Below are 17,171 nucleotides of genomic sequence, written 5' to 3'. Positions count from 1 at the left end.
GTGGGGGTTGGGGGGGTCATCAGCTGATCCAGGTCTCAGGTAAACAGGAAGTACCAGCTAATGGTTTTCATAGTTTCTGTCTCTCTTCTGACATGTTGTTAAAGTTTGATGATGAAATTCAAAACTGAATCATCACAGTGATTCACACTCAGGTTCATCTCTCCGGTGTTTCTCCACCTTGACTGGAGTCCACCTGATGGTCTCTGAGCTCCAGAGAAACTTCCAGAAGAACAACCATCACTGCAGCTCCACTGATGTGGACTTCATGTCAGAGGGTCCAGACAGAGCCTCTCCTCAGGGACAGCTAGAGGACTCTGAGACTGAGAGAAACCAGGTTCAGATCTAATGAGACCAGGACTTAACTGTCTGGTCTCAGGTCTCAGGGTCATGTCTGGAAAAAACCAGACATGGTGGTCTCTGGAGCTCAGAGGGACCATCAGGGTCTGAATACTTTCTGAATCGAGGTGAACCCTGATGGATCTGATGAAGGTCTCAAGACCAGATCATCAACTGAGACATTTGAACCACTCCTGGTCTGAACCTGAACGCAGCTGAAGAGTCTGAACCAGATCTGAGCTGTTCACAATCATAACCTCTTTATTTCTGAGTGTACAGTTAGTGCACTTTATTAGGAACACCTGTACACCCGATCTAATCAGCCAATCACATGTCTGCAGCAGATCCAGGTGAGGAGCTTCAGTCAATTAAGGAAAACGGTGATTGTTGGTGTCTACAACAGCAGAAGACTTTGTCAGGTTCCACTTCCTCTCACCAAGACCAGAAACCTGAGTCCAGACCACAGACTTTAAATAAAGATGGACATCGCCTGCTGGTAAAGACACTGATGGAGCTGATAAAGACACTTATGGAGCTGGTAAAGACACTGATGAAGCTGGTAAAGACACTGATAGAGCTGGTAAAGACACTGGTGAAGCTGATAAAGACACTGATGGAGCTGGTAAAGACACTGATGAAGCTGGTAAAGACACTGATAGAGCTGGTAAAGACACTGATGAAGCTGATAAAGACACTGATAGAGCTGGTAAAGACACTGATAGAGCTGGTAAAGACACTGATGGAGCCAGACTCTAGGGACCATTATAGGAACTGGTCTGATGGATCTGAGTTTGTGCTGAGGCAGCAGATGGTCAGTCTGAATCCATGGACACTACCTGTCTAGGCAGGTGATGGTGGTGTGATGGTGTGGAGTAGTCAGTCAGTCATGGTCTGAATGTCACAGTATGAGTATTGTTGTTGACCATGTCCAACCTTCATGGAACAGTTCACCATCTTCTAATGGATCATGCTCCATTTCACACAGGAGATTGGCAGAGATGATGATGATGATGATATCAACATGGAGTCTCAGAGGAGAGTTTCAACATTTGGTGGATCAATGAAGAACTGAGGAACACCCAAGTGTTAGTGAGGTGTTCCTAATAAAGTGATCACTGAGTGTATTCTCCCTCTCACTGTGAGAATTCAAAAGCAGCAGCTTGACAAACACATCTGGCGAATGACATCATTTCCTGTGAGGATTGGGTGTCAGTGAAGAAGAAAGTGAGTTTAATAAACAGCCTCATATAAAACATCATCTCTGTGGTTCACCTGTAGGGGCAGCCAATCAGCTTACAGGTCCTGCTACCATGGAAACAACGGGTTGAGTCCATCTATGAGGAGGTATATGTGTGTGTGTATGTGTGTGTGTGTTCACCGTCACTCTGGCAGTGGGCGTGTCCATGGCAGAGCGACTTGGCATGCTCTGTCGGCGCACCCCCTTCTCCAGAACATCTGGAACAGAGAAAGTGCATCATGGGAGTGCTTGTAGTTTGTAGTTTTCACCAGCAGTTACCCATCTTGGCTCCTTGCTGTTGCCATGGTAACTGACAGTAATAGCTGTTACCATGGTGACCAGCAGCAGTCAGTGCATGTATGTTAGTTGTACTACAAATAAAGTTATTAATAACGTGACACACACACACACACACACACACACACACACAGGATCATCTCTGTCTGATTGTTTAGTTGATTCTGTTGTTTTGTTTGTTTGTTCTATTTGATCTAACATTACTGCAGTTCTGTTTTACATGTTCTTACGTTCCTGCAGTTCTATGTTTAACGTTCTAACGTTACTGCAGTTCTATTTTACATGTTTTCTTCATTATATTTTTGTTTACTGTTGTTGACCGTCTCTTCTGTCAACACTGAGAACAGCTCAGTGCTTACAGTGTTGTGGTCGTGTGGTTCTTCCAGTGAACAGCAGGTTCTGGTCGATCAGTACAGGCTCATCACAGTGTTTATCCTCAGTTAACATGACATTAACAGACAGAACCATTTAGTTCTGGACAGAATCAAATCATAAATAACTAAAAACTAAAGCTCAGCTGAGATGCAGCCAGTTATTACACAACAAACACACACACAAACACACACAGTTCTGTATCATTTACTACAAATAACTGTATTGATTGCTGACTACGCTATGACCTTTGACCTCCAGCTGGGACAGCAGGTGATGGTTAGGCAAGGTTGGTCAAAGTTAACTTGTAACCAGGAGTGGCCAGTCACATTGCCATGGTAACTGACCTCAGATATCAGATTATAAGATTATTATAGAGACATGTCCCCAAGATTAACCAAACTAAATCCTGCTGCACACAAACACATAACTACACAACTGCACAACACAACTACGCAACATATAACATAAACACAAAACTACACAAACACACAACACATAAACACACTAAAGCTCAAACAGAAAATAACTGATGTTTTCTCACTGTTCAGGTCATCAAACTCAGAATCAAACTCCACGTCCATCGTCTGTCTGTATTTGTCTGTATTTGTCTGTCTATCTGTCTCTCTGTCTTCTTCTTCTGCAGATGTTTAAACCCGTCTTGACTTCCTTACCTTTGGGGGTGGAGCAAGGAGGTGCTGAGGTCACATGGAGAGTGTATCTTAGCAACCAGACAGTACAAGTCTCCGCCCTCTCTGCCAGAAGAAGAGGATGAATCTAAAGAAGAGGAAGAACAGGTTGGGGTGTTAATTCATCAAAGGTTCCCTCAGTGTAAGGGGAGAAGTTTGTTAGTGATGGACTGATTTCACCTGTTAACACACTCAACACACGTTTTCACATTAAAATTCTTTCCCTTTGTTAACAGGCAGGCTTTTAATGTGAAAACAGGATGAAAACATGACTTTTGAAACAGAAAGTGTTTCTCACAGTTAGAGCTCCAGCAGCAAACAACATGTCAAATAAAATGGAGGCAGATCAAAAACATTAGAAGAAGAAGCTGTTCTATCTGAAGGTGACTTTAACATTATTTTTATAAACTATAGAGTTTGTGTTTTTACCTCCAGGTTATCAAGCATCAGTAACTGTGAATCTGACAGGATGCAGAACATTTTACTCCAGATGTCAGGCTCCGCCTTCCGACCACACGACAGCCAATGGATGGAGGCGCTCTTCAACTCTGTGACATCATCACAACACCGTCACATTATACTCTATAGCAGTGCTAACACTAGTTGCAATGGTAACACTAATAGCAGTACTAACACTAGCTGCCGCGCTAACACTAGTTGCAATGGTAACACTAGCAGCAGTGCTATTACTAGCTGCAATAGTAACACTAGCAGCAGTACTAACACCAGCTGCAGTGCTAACAATAGTTGCAATGCAGTGGCGGCTGCTGGTCTTATAAGGAGGGGAAGCTCATTTTTCGGCCTACATCATAAAAGGTGTCCGTTTATTTATATGTCAATTCGCAGAGTGACAGAAGAGAGTCGCCAAACACAACACTAGTCGTTTTTAACAAAGACAAAGTCGCTGAGGATCAGTAACGTCTCCAGATCAACTCAGAACAACGTAATGAAAAACTTGAAAACGGCTCCGGTGGATGCTTATACTTCAAGATCGCTAATTCGCTCATTTCGCTATTAATCAAAAAGGGACTCAGCCTCAGACAGATCATCCAATCATCATGCAGATGCCGAGCGTCCGGGCCAGCCCACTGTCCCATAGACCCCCAGAGACGCTGAGCGTCCGATGGGCGGGACAAAGCCCAGCATTTATCCAATGACCATCTAGTTTCGCTGCAGTGGAACAACCCACTCTCTGCTTCCCCATTGAAGTCAGTAGACGCTCGGCGTCTACACTGTGTAAAGCACTGTGGCGCTGCGGGGATGAATGAGAAGAAGTCGTGTCGGTTACCTGTGATAAGGAGCTGATTCTGAACAAAAGATGAACGTGTTCTAGCGCATATTTAGTCAATGAAATGTTCACACAACAGCACATATTTGACCACTTATTTTGTTGACATTTTAGGGGAAGCTGAGCTTCCCTTGCAGTCTTAGAGCAATCGCCACTGTTGCAATGGTAACACTAGCTGCAGTGCTAACACTAGCTGAAGTGCTAACACTAGCAGCAGTGCTAACACTAGCTTCAGTGCTAATACTAGCTGCAATGGTAACACTAAAAGCAGTACTAACACTAGCTGCATACTCTTGAAGTATAAGCATCCACCGGAGCAGTTCAAGTTTTTCATTCCGTTGTTCTGAGTTGATCTGGAGACGTTACTGATCCTCAGCGACTTTGTCTTTGTTAAAAACGACTAGCGTTGTGTTTGGCGACTCTCTTCTGTCACTCTGCGAATTTACATTTAAATAAACGGACACATTTTATGATGTAGGCCGAAAAATGAGCTTCCCCTCATTATAAGACCAGCAGTAATAACACTAGTTGCAATGGTAACACTAGCAACAGTGCTAACACTAGTTGCAATGGTAACACTAGCAACAGTGCTAACACTAGTTGCAATGGTAACACTATCAACAGTGCTAACACTGGTTGCAATGCTAACACTAGCTGCAGTGCTAACACTAGTTGCAGTGGTAACACTAGCAGCAGTGCTAACACTAGTTGCAATGCTAACACTAGCTGCAGTGCTAACACTAGCTGCAGTGGTAACACTAGCAACCGTGCTAACACTAGTTGCAATGGTAACACTAGCTGCAGTGCTAACACTAGTTGCAGTGGTAACACTAGCAGCAGTGCTAACACTAGTTGCAATGGTAACACTAGCAGCAGTGCTAACACTAGCTTCAGTGCTAACACTAGTTGCAATGGTAACACTACTACTAACAGCAACACACAGTAGCTCTCATTTACCAGCTGATGATGTCACAGCTGCAGGTAAACAGGCAAATATCAGGTGCTGTTGGGCTCTGTCTGCCCCACCTGTCAATCAACTCACCAATTACATTCATCCATCCCAGGTGTTGACACCTGGACAGGTGTTTCACCAGGTCCTCCATGGTAACAGGGTCCTTTATAGAGCAGATAGAGTAGAGCGCAGCATTCTGGGAAATCTACAGGCTGAGATCACTCACCTGTTTGTCTCTAAAACTACATAGACACCAGAGGCAGGCAGACAGGTCCACAGAGACAGAGAGACAGGTAAAGAACATGTGAACAAAGAGACATGAAGACAGGTATCCACAGGTAAAGACACAAACAGACAGGAAAACAGGTATACAGACAAACACAGGCAAGCTACAGGTGGACAGACAGACAGGTAAATTCAGAGACAGAGACACACAAAGTAACACTTACAGAAGCTGCAGTTTGCCTCTTCAGCTGTGTATCAGACAGTTTACATGTCTGTCTGACACCTGTCTGTCTGACAGGATCCACAGGACAACCCCACAGAACCTGAACACCTGAACTGTCTGACTGTTCATGTGTTTTGTTCTTCATGTGTCGTTTAACACCTTAATTGTATTAACAGATTAACTATCGCACTCTCACTGCTACACACACACACACACACAGAGACAGGGAGGTCAAAGGTCAAACATCAGTTTTTTTTTATTCCAGAGAAAGCTGGCAGCTGATTGGTCAGTTCAACAGAAAAAAGACAAAAATACAAACAGTCACATGATCAAAACAACCGTCCAACGGGCCAATGGGAGGGGAGCGTGGTTACCATGGCAGCAAGGAGGAGCTGCAGGTTTAAAGTGACAGAGTGACAGTTTAACGTCTCAGAGACTGTTAGCACTATTAGTATTCCTCATTCAAACCAATGGGCTGTGTTAGCTTCAAGCTAACCTCTGATGTCAAAAACAAACAGAAGTGAACATTAACATGGAACAATAATTATTTATCCTGATCAATGCCGGTGATTGATTATCAGTTTGAAGGTGAAATCTGATGTTTGCATAGATACTGAATGATAGTGCAAGAAGAAGAAGATCAATACTCTGAAGGTGAACACTGAACTCTGGGAAATCAACCCCACTGGGATTTGTAGTTTTCATTTGTCAGTCACAGCAGCAGGTTTTTATCTGATGTTCCTGTGAAGAGGTTCTGGTCTTGGTCAAAGGTCAGAGGTCACACACACGGCACACACATCAGCGGATGTAAATGAGGCGGTAAGTTTGTCCTGAGGTCTGAATCTGCAGGTTTCATCATACGACACATTGAATCTCATGTTTTAGTCCAAATGTTTTCAGCCTTTACTTGATAAGGACCTGCTGTCATTAACCTCAGATAGAGTTCAGAACTCAGACTGGATTCAGTCCTTGGTCTCTCAGGGATGACCGACCTCAGACCAGGACTGGACTGATCTGGACTCATTATTTTTATCACAGCTCTGTCTTTAACCCTCCGAGATCTTCAAGATGTTTCTATTGATTTCTTTATAATAATACAGCACAGAAATTTGGTTTGAATGCTGTTTGAATTTGGAGACTCGCCAATCTCTGGTTCATATTCTTGCAAGTTCATGTGACTCACCGTTGCAGCTGGAAGGCCAATAAGCATTTGGTTCATTTTAGGCATTTATTATACAAGAATCTACTATTTTAATTATATATTGTGCTGTTTTTGAGAACTTTGGTGAACCCATTTCAAGCACCAAAACAATTCATCCACATTAGTTAAGGTTTGAGAGATTTGAAGAATTTCAAACATCGGGCTAATGATCCGTTTACACAGATACACGGTGCTCTGCGACAAAAGGGGCCTCATTATAACAAGAGGTGAGATTGCTCCGAACATTGCGATATAAAACACTTGGGTGTTATGTTATGTCATGCAAGTACCTTTTAAAAAGGTGAATTTAAGAAAAGATTTAAACATGGAGAAAATACCCTGAGACCTCAGAGGGTTATTATTTCTTCACAGGTACAACGACTCAGATCAGCTGCTGCTCTCCCATTCCAGATGTTGACCCTGCTTTAAGTGAAGTGCTGTATGTTCAGCTGTGAGGACAGATGTAACTCACGGGTGCGGACAGGTAAGGCAGCGAGCTGTTTGACAGCTGGGGGTGCTACAGGAAACTACAGGCGCCTCTGACTGTTTAACAACCAGAGACAAAGGAGAAGAAACTTGACCTGAACACTACATGTTCATATAACACTACTGAATGTGTGTGTGTGTGTGTGTGTAAGAGAGAGTGATTGAGTGTGTGTGTGTGTGTGTTTGTGTGTAAGAGAGAGTGAGAGAGTGAGTGAGTGAGTGAGTGAGTGAGTGTGTGTGTGAGAGAGAGTGAGTGTGTGTGTGTGTGTGAGAGAGAGAGTGAGTGAGTGAGTGAGTGAGTGAGTGTGTGTGTACGAGAGAGTGAGTGTGTGTGTGTGTGTGAGTGAGTGAGTGTGTGTGTGTAAGAGTGAGTGTGTGTGTGAGTGTGTGAGTGTGTGTGTGTGTGTGTGTGTGTGTAAGAGTGAGTGTGTGTGTGTGTGTGGTCTTTGGCTGTAGTTCAACATTTCGTTTGCTTCACTAAATACTTTTTTTTACAGGATCATGATCAGCTTTGAAACCGGATTCCTCCAAACTCACCTGAAAACCACCTGACGGAGGTTTAAGGGGACATAGGTGTGAGGGAGGTTTGAAGTGTGACGGACGTTTGAGGGGACCTGATTGAGGTTTGGACAGACATGTATAGAACAGGCTTTGTTGGGACTGAGGCTGACTGGGCTGAAAACAGGAAGTTAATTTCAATGTGTTTAAATTCATGTTTATGAAAATAAAATAAAATCTTAAATAAATTTTATGGTTGTTGGTATTTAAAATAATCAACATGGCCCAAGTAACGTGAATATCAGCTCAGGTGATCAGTCAGGTGCACTATTGTCAAGGAGACTGAGCTCTGAGTGGAGTGAATGGAGGAAAAGGAATCAAAGCTGTTTCTCTGCCAATGTCCTAATATGGTGTTGTTCCCTCCCACTCCAGCAGGTACTGGACCGTCCCCTGAGGAGTGATGCGTCGAGCCAACACCTGGTACCTCTCACCATTGGTCAGTCTGCCCGCCACTCCGAAATAGGAGGAGATGGAGGAGTGGAGGTGGGAGGAGTCAGAAGGGAGCTGGGAGGGGTCAGAAAGGAAGTGGGAGGAGTCTGATGACAGGTGAGTGTGGTTAGTAGCTTCTTGGTCCTCCAGGATCCCAGAAAGCTCCTCCCCACCAAGCTCCTCCCCTGCCTCGCTGCGATTGGCCCACTGGCTATAGCTGTTGCTAGGTAACTTCCTCTTCCTGCTGCCCACCCTCCTCCTGAGGACAAGGAGGTCAGAGGTCAAAAGGTCTACTAAGCATCATGAGGAGGCTTGGTCAGTAAGGTTCATTAGTATCAATTATCATTGGTATTAGTTAATATTAGTATCAATATCAGTTAGTATTAGTATTAGTATCAGACAGCATTAGAATCAGTTAGTATTATTATTAGTTAATATCAGTTAGTATTGTTATCAGTTAGTATTAGTAATAGTATTAGTTAGTATTAGTCTTAGCGTTTTGATTTAACGTGGCAAAGGAAACAAAGTTCAGTGTAAACAGGAAATGATCATGATGATGTCACAGCTGAGGAGGAGGGGTTAGTTGACTGCTAGTTACCTGAAGTGGTAGGAGGCACTGGTCGTGGCAGAACCTGAGGTGGAGGCATCAGTGGAGTCCTGATCAATACTGACTGTTCTACTGGAAGTACTGAGGAGGAGAATCAGACAGTGGTTAACATGCTGATCAGCTGAATATTGATTATTGGTGGATCTGGAGTATTGATCCTCTCACCTCTTGAGGCTCTGCAGCTCGTCCAGGGTGAAGTCGAAGATGTTGGCCATGTGGTGGTTGGAGGTCCAGCTGCAGGAGTACTCATTCTACAAACAGAACAAACATTAACCTCTGATACGACAACATGTCAGGAAACAAGAGGCATAGAAGGAAGAAGAGTCGTACGTTAGGAATGGCGTCCTCTAGGAGCCACTTGGACTTCCTCCTCTTCCTCTCAGCTGACACACTGAACACACAAACACAGCAGGTTGGTGCATGGGCTCAGGTGATAAACTCACCTGACAATCAAACAGTCAGCAGGTAAATGAGGAGAATTACCTGTTTCTGACCACGCCCTTCTTACGGCCCCGCCCCCCATCATTCTGAGCGCGCTCAGGGAACAGCTTGGAGGGGGGGTTGGGAGGGACTCTGGTCCTCAGGCGAAAGATGCACTTCCTCTTCTTGATCTCCTTCCCACACAGAAACCTGAACACAGAGGAAGGTAATGAACTCACCTGGTACTGATGAAGGTGTACGGACTGCAGGTGAGTGCAGGTGAGTGATGGGTCTTACTTGCTCTTGTATTTGTTCAGAGCATCCAGGAGGTGCTGCCCCCGCTCTGCTGGAGGAGTGTTTGACAGCTACACAAAAAACAAACAAAGCTTAATCTAAATTTACTTTAGTCCAAGTCTAGTTTAGTACAGTCTAGTCCATAACTAGCCCAGGATAGATTAGTACAGTCTAGTCCATGTCTAATCTAGTCCAGGTCTAGTTTAGTACAGTCTAGTCTATGATAGATTAGTACAGTCTAGTCCAAGTCTAATCTAATCCAGGTTTAGATTAGTACAGTCTAGTCCAGGATAGATTAGTACAGTCTAGTTCAAGTCTAATCTAGTCCAAGTCTATATTAGTACAGTCTAGTCCAAGTCTAATCTAGTCCAGGTCTATATTAGTACAGTCTAGTCCAAGTCTAATCTAGTCCAGGTCTAGTTTAGTACAGTCTAGTCTATGATAGACTAGTACAGTCTAGTCCAAGTCTAATCTAGTCCAGGTCTAGATCAGTACAGTCTAGTCCAGGTCTAGTTTAGTACAGTCTAGTCTATGATAGATTAGTACAGTTTAGTCTAGTCCAGGTCTAGATTAGTAGTCAAGTCCAAGTCTAATCTAGTCCTGGTCTAGTTTAGTACAGTCTAGTCCAAGTCTAATGTAGTCCAGGTCTAGTTTAGTACAGTCTAGTCTATGATAGATTAGTACAGTCTAGTCCAAGTCTAATCTAGTCCAGATCTAGATTAGTACAGTCTACTCCAAATGTAATCTAGTCCAGGTCTATATTAGTAAAGTCTAGTCCAAGTCTAATCTAGTCCTGGTCTAGTTTAGTACAGTTTAGTCCAGGATAGATTAGGACAGCCTAGTCCAAATCTAATCTAGTCCAGGTCTTGATTAGTATGGTCTAGTCCAGGATAGATTAGTACAGTCTAGTCCAGGATAGAATAGAATAGTAAAGTCTAGTCCAAGTCTAATCTAGTCCAGGTCTAGTTTAGTACAGTCTAGTCCAGGATAGATTAGTACAGTCTAGTCCAAGTCTAATCTAGTCCCGGTCTAATTTAGTACAGTCTAGTCCAGATACCTTCCCTAGCTGTAGATGTTCCCAGTTTGCGGAGACGAAGGCCAGGATCTCGTCCAGCTCGAAGTATTTCTTTTTGCTGCTGACCGACAGGTTGTAGAGAACCAGGTGAACCAGATCGACCCACCTGAGAGAGAGACGCCGGACGTACTCTGATCCTTTATTACACACCGAGCACAAGAAGAGGTAAAACCTGAGGAGGAGACCACAGAGGAGTAAACAGCAGTAAACAGGTAAACAGGAATAAACAGGTAAAGCAAACAGCAGTAAACAGGTAAACAGGAGTAAACAGGTAAAGTAAACAGCAGTAAACCGGTGCTGACTCACCTGTCTCCAAACATCATGGACTCCTGCAGACATTGGGTACAGGCTTCATGGAACCACTGTTGACATCTAAAGCACTGCAGCATCTTCAGGTACCACCTACACACAGACACACATTAACACTCAACACCTGGATGATGTCACAGTGTGTCAATCAGTCTGTCCCCGATTGGTCGCTCTTACTCTCCAGGGCCTCCACAGTAACAGTAACACTGCTGCTGATTGGTCCGGTGCTGGGAGTCCCAGTCCAGAGTGTCCAGGTCGTACAGCAACACCTGCTTCATGGCTGTCAGAGCTTTTGCTATAGGACCTTTCTTCAGAGCGCCCCCTTTCTGTGGGAGGACAGACGGACAGGTCATCAGACACACAGGTCGTCAGAGAGACAGACAGGCAGAACACTGATAAAGGCTTAAGGTTCATACTAATTGAGCTGAACCCTGAGAAACTTCAGCTCAGCTCCACACACTGCAAATCTTTATCTCATCATCACCAACACCATCACCATCAACACCATTATTTCTCTGTTTCCACTGACACACTGCTCAGTCACATGATCAATAACACTACAGGAGGACAGGGGTGAGTCCTCACGTGTACAACCTGTCTGACTATTCACCACATTTCACCGATATGGACTGTGCTCACATCAGTGTTTGAACTCAAACAGCTTCCTGCTGCTTTGGCGGGAAAAAACTTTTAATGTGAAGCAGCAACAGGAAATGTCGAGTCAGCTTCAAGAGTTTCGATACAACTGACAGTCGCCAGGAAACAGAGTCCAGACCAGAACCAGAGTCTGTTAGAAAACCACAGACTCCGAGTCTGTGTCCAGTGTGTGTGTGTGTGTTGTTACAGTGTATCAGTGTGTGTGTTGTTACAGTGTATCAGTGTGTGTGTGTGTTGTTACAGTGTATCAGTGTGTGTGTGTTGTTACAGTGTATCAGTGTGTGTGTGTTGTTACAGTGTATCAGTGTGTGTGTGTTGTTACAGTGTATCAGTGTGTGTGTGTGTTGTCACAGTGTAGCAGCGTGTGTGTTGTTAAAGTGTATCAGTGTGTGTGTGTTGTTACAGTGTATCAGTGTGTGTGTTGTTAAATTGTATCAGTGTGTGTGTGTGTGTTGTTAAAGTGTATCAGTGTGTGTGTGTGTTGTCACAGTGTAGCAGCGTGTGTTGTTAAAGTGTATCAGTGTGTGTGTGTGTTGTCACAGTGTAGCAGCGTGTGTTGTTACAGTATATCAGTGTGTGTGTGTGTTGTTACAGTGTATCAGTGTGTGTGTTGTTAGAGTATATCAGTGTGTGTGTGTGTTGTTACAGTGTATCAGTGTGTGTGTGTGCTGTTACAGTGTATCAGTGTGTGTGTGTTGTTACAGTGTATCAGTGTGTGTTGTTACAGTGTATCAGTGTGTGTGTGTGTTGTTACAGTGTATCAGTGTGTGTGTGTGTGTTGTCACAGTGTAGCAGCGTGTGTGTTGTTAAAGTGTATCAGTGTGTGTGTGTTGTCACAGTGTAGCAGCGTGTGTTGTTAAATTGTATCAGTGTGTGTGTGTTGTTAAAGTGTATCAGAGTGTGTGTGTTGTTACAGTGTATTAGTGTGTGTGTTGCTAAAGTGTATCAGTGTGTGTGTGTGTGTTGTCACAGTGTAGCAGCGTGTGTTGTTAAAGTGTATCAGTGTGTGTGTGTGTGTTGTTACAGTGTATCAGTGTGTGTGTTGTTAAAGTGTATCAGTGTGTGTGTGTTGTCACAGTGTAGCAGCGTGTGTTGTTAAATTGTATCAGTGTGTGTGTGTGTGTTGTCACAGTGTAGCAGCGTGTGTTGTTAAAGTGTATCAGTGTGTGTGTGTGTGTTGTCACAGTGTAGCAGCGTGTGTTGTTAAATTGTATCAGTGTGTGTGTGTGTTGTTAAAGTGTATCAGTGTGTGTGTGTGTGTGTTGTTACAGTGTATCAGTGTGTGTGTTGTTAGAGTATATCAGTGTGTGTGTGTGTGTGTGTGTGTGTGTTGTTACAGTGTATCAGTGTGTGTGTGTTGTTAGAGTATATCAGTGTGTGTGTGTGTGTGTTGTTACAGTGTATCAGTGTGTGTGTGTTGTTACCCTGACAGCCAGAGCGAAGACACAACGTCTACAGAACCAGGGACTGAGACTGTTACTGCCCTCTACAGGAGGAACATGACACTGCTGATGGAAACCTGAGAGAGGGAGAGAGAGGAGGAGAGAGAGGGGGTGGGGGAGAGAGATTATGTCATTAATGTCACTCACCGGTTTTACCTTATTGGTGATAGTTCTGCAGAACTGAGTCTTAAACACAGAGATTAGTCCCATGTCATCACTTCCTGTTTCCTGGTCCTGAAGTCTGACTGGTTGATGACCGAAGGGAGTAACTTTAGTAGACATGAAGGATGAATCCTCATCTCCTCACCACATGACAGAGTTCAACCATTGAAAGAATTATCCTATAAATGAGTCCAGCCTGTCTCACTCACCGATGCCACACTTCCCACAGATGAGGATCTGGTTGTTTTGATTTGATTGGTCGTCATGGTTTGGCTCCGCCTCCCGACACATGGAGCAGCGAGGCTCCTCCCCCGGCACACCAGCTGAAACATGATTGGATGAAACATTGTGATTGACAGGGAGAGCAAAGAGAGTGAGACAGACAAAACACAACATGATGGTGAGACACAGTCATTTTAGGTCTTTCTGTCTCTCTCAATGTGTTTTTCTGCCTGTTTCTCTCTCTTTGCCCGTTTCTCTCTCTGTCTTTCTGCCTGTCTCTTTCTTCCTGTTTCTTTCTACCTGTCTCTCTCCCCGTCTTTCTGCCCGTCTCTCTCTCTGTTTTTCTGCCCGTCTCTTTCTTCCTGTGTCTTTCTACCTGTCTCTCTCCCACTGTCTTTCTGCCCGTCTCTTTCTTCCTCTGTGTGTTTTTCTACCTGTCTCTCTCCCCCCGTCTTTCTGCCTGTCTCTCTCTCCCCGTCTTTCTGCCCGTCTCTTTCTTCCTCTATGTGTTTTTCTACCTGTCTCTCTCCCCCCGTCTTTCTGCCTGTCTCTCTCTCCCCGTCTTTCTGCCCGTCTCTTTCTTCCTCTGTGTGTTTTTCTACCTGTCTCTCTCTCCCTGTCTTTCTGCCCAGCTCTCTTTCTCTGTGTCTTTCTAGCTGTCTTTCTCTCCCCGTCTTTCTGACCGTCTCTCTCTCTCACCCCGTCTTTCTGCCCGTCTCTTTCTTCCTCTGTGTCTTTCTAGCTGTCTCTCTCCCCCTGTCTATCTGCCCGTTTCTCTCTCTCTGTCTTTCTGCCCGTCTTTATTCCTGTCTCTCTCTCCCCGTCTTTCTGCCCGTCCCCCTCTCTTTCTCCCCGTCTTTCTGCCTGTCTCTCCTACTCCACCTGTCTCGCTCTCACCATGTTGGATGTCCTTCCAGAGGACCCAGAACTTTGAGTTGTCCTCAAACGTGACGAAGCAGCTCTGCCTGGGGGGGCTCACCTGTCCACCAATCAGAACACAGAGAGTCAAAACAACCACCAATCAAAACACAGTGTGTATTTCAGTGTGAGTTTTGTGTGTTACCCTCTGTATCTTGCCCAGGTAGTAGAGCCCGTCTGACCAATGACAGAGGACGAACTGTCCCACACTCAGACTGGACTCCGCCCCTTCCTCTTCCTCAAGGACGCGCCCCCTTCGACATACCCCTCCCCCGGGAGACACTTCAGGCTCCAGACCACAGAACGCTTCATCTAGGTCCTCAAACATCCTGCAAAGAGACAGACAGGTAGTCAGTTAGTTAGACAGGTAGTCAGTCAGACAGACAGACAGACAGTCATTAAGTCAGTCAGATAGACAGACAGGTGGTCAGACAGACAGACAAACAGTTAGACAGACAGGTAGTCGGAGAGATAGACTGTTAGACAGTTAGAAAGACAGACAGGTGGTCAGACAGTTAGTCAGATGGACAGAGAGACAGTTAATCAGACAGACAGACAGTCAGTTAGTCTGACAGACAGGTGATCAGACAGACAGTCAATTAGACAGACACACAGTCAGTTAGTCAGACAGACAGGTGATCAGACAGACAGTCAATTAGACAGACACACAGTCAGACAGACAGGTGAACAGACAGGTGAACAGACAGACAGTCAGTTAGACAAGTTCACACAGTCAGACAGACAGGTGAACAGACAGGTGAACAGACAGACAGTCAGTTAGACAAGTTGTGGCTGTGAGTCATTCCTTTACTGTCCGGGGGATTTTGACAGGAGCATGCTCAGTGTGTCCTCTCATCACTTGACTACCATTAACTACCATTAACTACCATTAACTACCATTAACTACCCAACCACAAACTGACCCAGGTCACAACCAGTCAACTAACGGACTAACTGTGGTGATGAGCAAATAATTAACCCGTGTTAGTTATTACTAGTTAATTCACTGAAAACACAACCTGTAAAAAACAGACAGACAGACAGACAGACAGACAGACAGACAGACAGACAGACACACACACACACACACACACACAGTTAGCTGTCCGGTAACTAACGCTAAGAATGGAGTTCTGCCGTTAACATGAAAACATGTCGTTAATCTGCGGTGAACCGGACGGAGCTCCGGGTCCTCATACAGCCTCACCCGGGGACAACTATCACCAGAGCGGACCGTCTTACCTCCGCTGATCCGGTCCACGTCCCACCTGTCCTCCAGTTCTCTGACCCACAGACAGACAGACAGACAGGCGCGGTGTGTCTCTGTGTCCTCGGCGTCTCTATCTCTGTTTCGTGGCGCTAAACTTCAAACTCCCACCGTCGCCATTTTTTTACTTTTCCCGCGAATCACAGGGGGAGGTTTTCATCATTTACATAAGCTGCGTCATCACCGCCGCCAATGTCGTCGTCACGCGTCACCAGGAAGTCCCGCCCCATTCAGAACTCCATTCACTTTCGACAGATTTGAAACTCTGAAACTCTGTCTTGTTCTCTGACAGGTGATCGTTTAAACTGACAGGTAAACAGACAGACAGACAGACAGATGTAAAGATACTGAGTCAGAGAATAGTATTCAAAGTGTTTAAATGTGATTTATTCACTGTAAAATTAACCTGAACCAAGTTCCTGGACCTGTCTGTGATTCATTACACATTTATTGAAATATCATCATTAACATTTATTACATTTATTAAACATTTATTAAACATTTATTAGATTTAAGTTTTTGAGTAAAAAAAGAAAGATTTCTTAAATCTTATGTTCGATAAACAGTGAGATCCTGTAGAAACAGGGACAACAGAGGGGGGCGTTGCTTCAGAAACTGTTTAATGTTGAAACCTTCATCTCTACCTCATCATCATCATCTGATTCTTTGAACCATAACAACAAACTGTCATATTTTGTAAAACACATTTAGTTCAAAACTGGTCAGAGGTCCGTGATCAGAGGTCTGAGGTCAGGTTTAATCAGGAGTCCAGTTTAGGTCAAAGATCAGAGTTCAGGATTCTGGTCTGGCGTTGGGTCGGATCTTCATCTCAGTGAAACGGAGTGAGTACTGCCAGCCGGTCCAGCTGGACCACTCCACACCGTCAGCGTAGGAGGCGTGGCCTCCTCTCAGGTACTGGCCGTTCAGGTTGGAGGTGTGGCAGTTACGGTACCACCACGCCCCCTGGTAGTAAGCCGCACAGTTGTTCTCCGACTGGTCCTGGTCCCGGTCTTTGGTTGTGAACCGCATCCCAGAGTGCTTGAGGAGGGAGTCACCTGGAGAGGACAGAGGCACACCTGTTAGGACCCATAGCACCGATGGGACGGGTCAAACTGGAGTCCAGCAGCAGGGCTGGTACCTGCAGTCCCAGAGTACTGGTCCACAGTCAGCGGATACCCGTCCTCCTCAGGGTTCACTGAGTCCCGACCCACAGAGAAGTCCGCATACCGAGCAAACGCCGTGGCGTTATCGTAGTCCGCCATGTCGATACGTAACTCAAAACCACCAGACCTGGTCAGAGAGTAGATCCTCTGGAGACCTGAGAGATAGACAGGCAGACAGACAGGCAGAGAGAGAGAGAGAGAGACAGATAGTGGTCAATGTTCAGCAGTCCTGACTCACACTGTCAGAGCTACCTGCAGGAGGAGACAAACTGATCAGCGGATTGTGTGTGTGTGTGTGTGTGTGTGTGTGTGTGTGTGTGTGTGTGTGTGTGTGTGTGTGTG

General features: G+C 45.0%; 2 protein-coding genes across 2 annotated transcripts in view; both read right to left on the bottom strand.

Moving 5' to 3' along the window:
- Positions 1-7,536: 7,536 nt before the first annotated feature.
- phf19 (PHD finger protein 19) lies at positions 7,537-15,786 on the bottom strand. The gene is made up of 14 exons (XM_023395475.2): positions 15,642-15,786; positions 14,545-14,728; positions 14,379-14,460; positions 13,469-13,582; positions 13,080-13,174; positions 11,176-11,324; positions 10,996-11,091; positions 10,672-10,861; positions 9,618-9,685; positions 9,384-9,530; positions 9,231-9,291; positions 9,066-9,151; positions 8,892-8,981; positions 7,537-8,552 (listed from the first exon to the last, which is right to left on the bottom strand). The coding sequence occupies exons 2-14, from the start codon at positions 14,725-14,727 to the stop codon at positions 8,207-8,209; spliced, it is 1,707 nt and encodes a 568-aa protein (XP_023251243.1). The 5' UTR covers position 14,728; positions 15,642-15,786; the 3' UTR covers positions 7,537-8,206.
- A 245-nt stretch (positions 15,787-16,031) lies between these two features.
- The window catches only part of LOC111646080 (fibrinogen C domain-containing protein 1-like), an 8,922-nt gene continuing 7,782 nt past the window's right edge, over positions 16,032-17,171 (bottom strand). Inside the window, exons 6-7 of the mRNA XM_087170844.1 lie at positions 16,805-17,039; positions 16,032-16,721 (exon numbers count right to left, since the gene is read on the bottom strand). Of these exons, the coding sequence (XP_087026970.1) occupies positions 16,459-16,721; positions 16,805-17,039 (498 nt within the window). The 3' untranslated portion in view covers positions 16,032-16,458. The remainder of the gene's footprint in view (positions 16,722-16,804; positions 17,040-17,171) is intronic.

The sequence above is a fragment of the Seriola lalandi genome, unplaced genomic scaffold (assembly GCF_002814215.2).
Source record: "Seriola lalandi dorsalis isolate HSWRI2012SDOR001 ecotype SW California unplaced genomic scaffold, Sedor1 jcf7180002054964, whole genome shotgun sequence".
NCBI classification, from domain to species: domain Eukaryota; kingdom Metazoa; phylum Chordata; class Actinopteri; order Carangiformes; family Carangidae; genus Seriola; species Seriola lalandi.
The sequence above is the reverse complement of the archived record's forward strand: the minus strand, read 5'-3'. Positions and strand labels throughout refer to the sequence as shown.

What these genes read in the sequence shown, in the direction of transcription:
- phf19 (XM_023395475.2), bottom strand. Translation starts at nt 14,727, where the DNA reads ATGTTTGAGGACCTAGATGAAGCGTTCTGTGGTCTGGAGCCTGAAGTG. An exon ending in TACTGTGGAGGCCCTGGAGA is followed by an intron (nt 11,092 to 11,175) that starts GTAAGAGCGACC and finishes GTCTGTGTGTAG; the next exon opens with GTGGTACCTGAAGATGCTGC. An exon ending in AACATCTACAGCTAGGGAAG is followed by an intron (nt 9,686 to 10,671) that starts GTATCTGGACTA and finishes TTTTTTGTGTAG; the next exon opens with CTGTCAAACACTCCTCCAGC.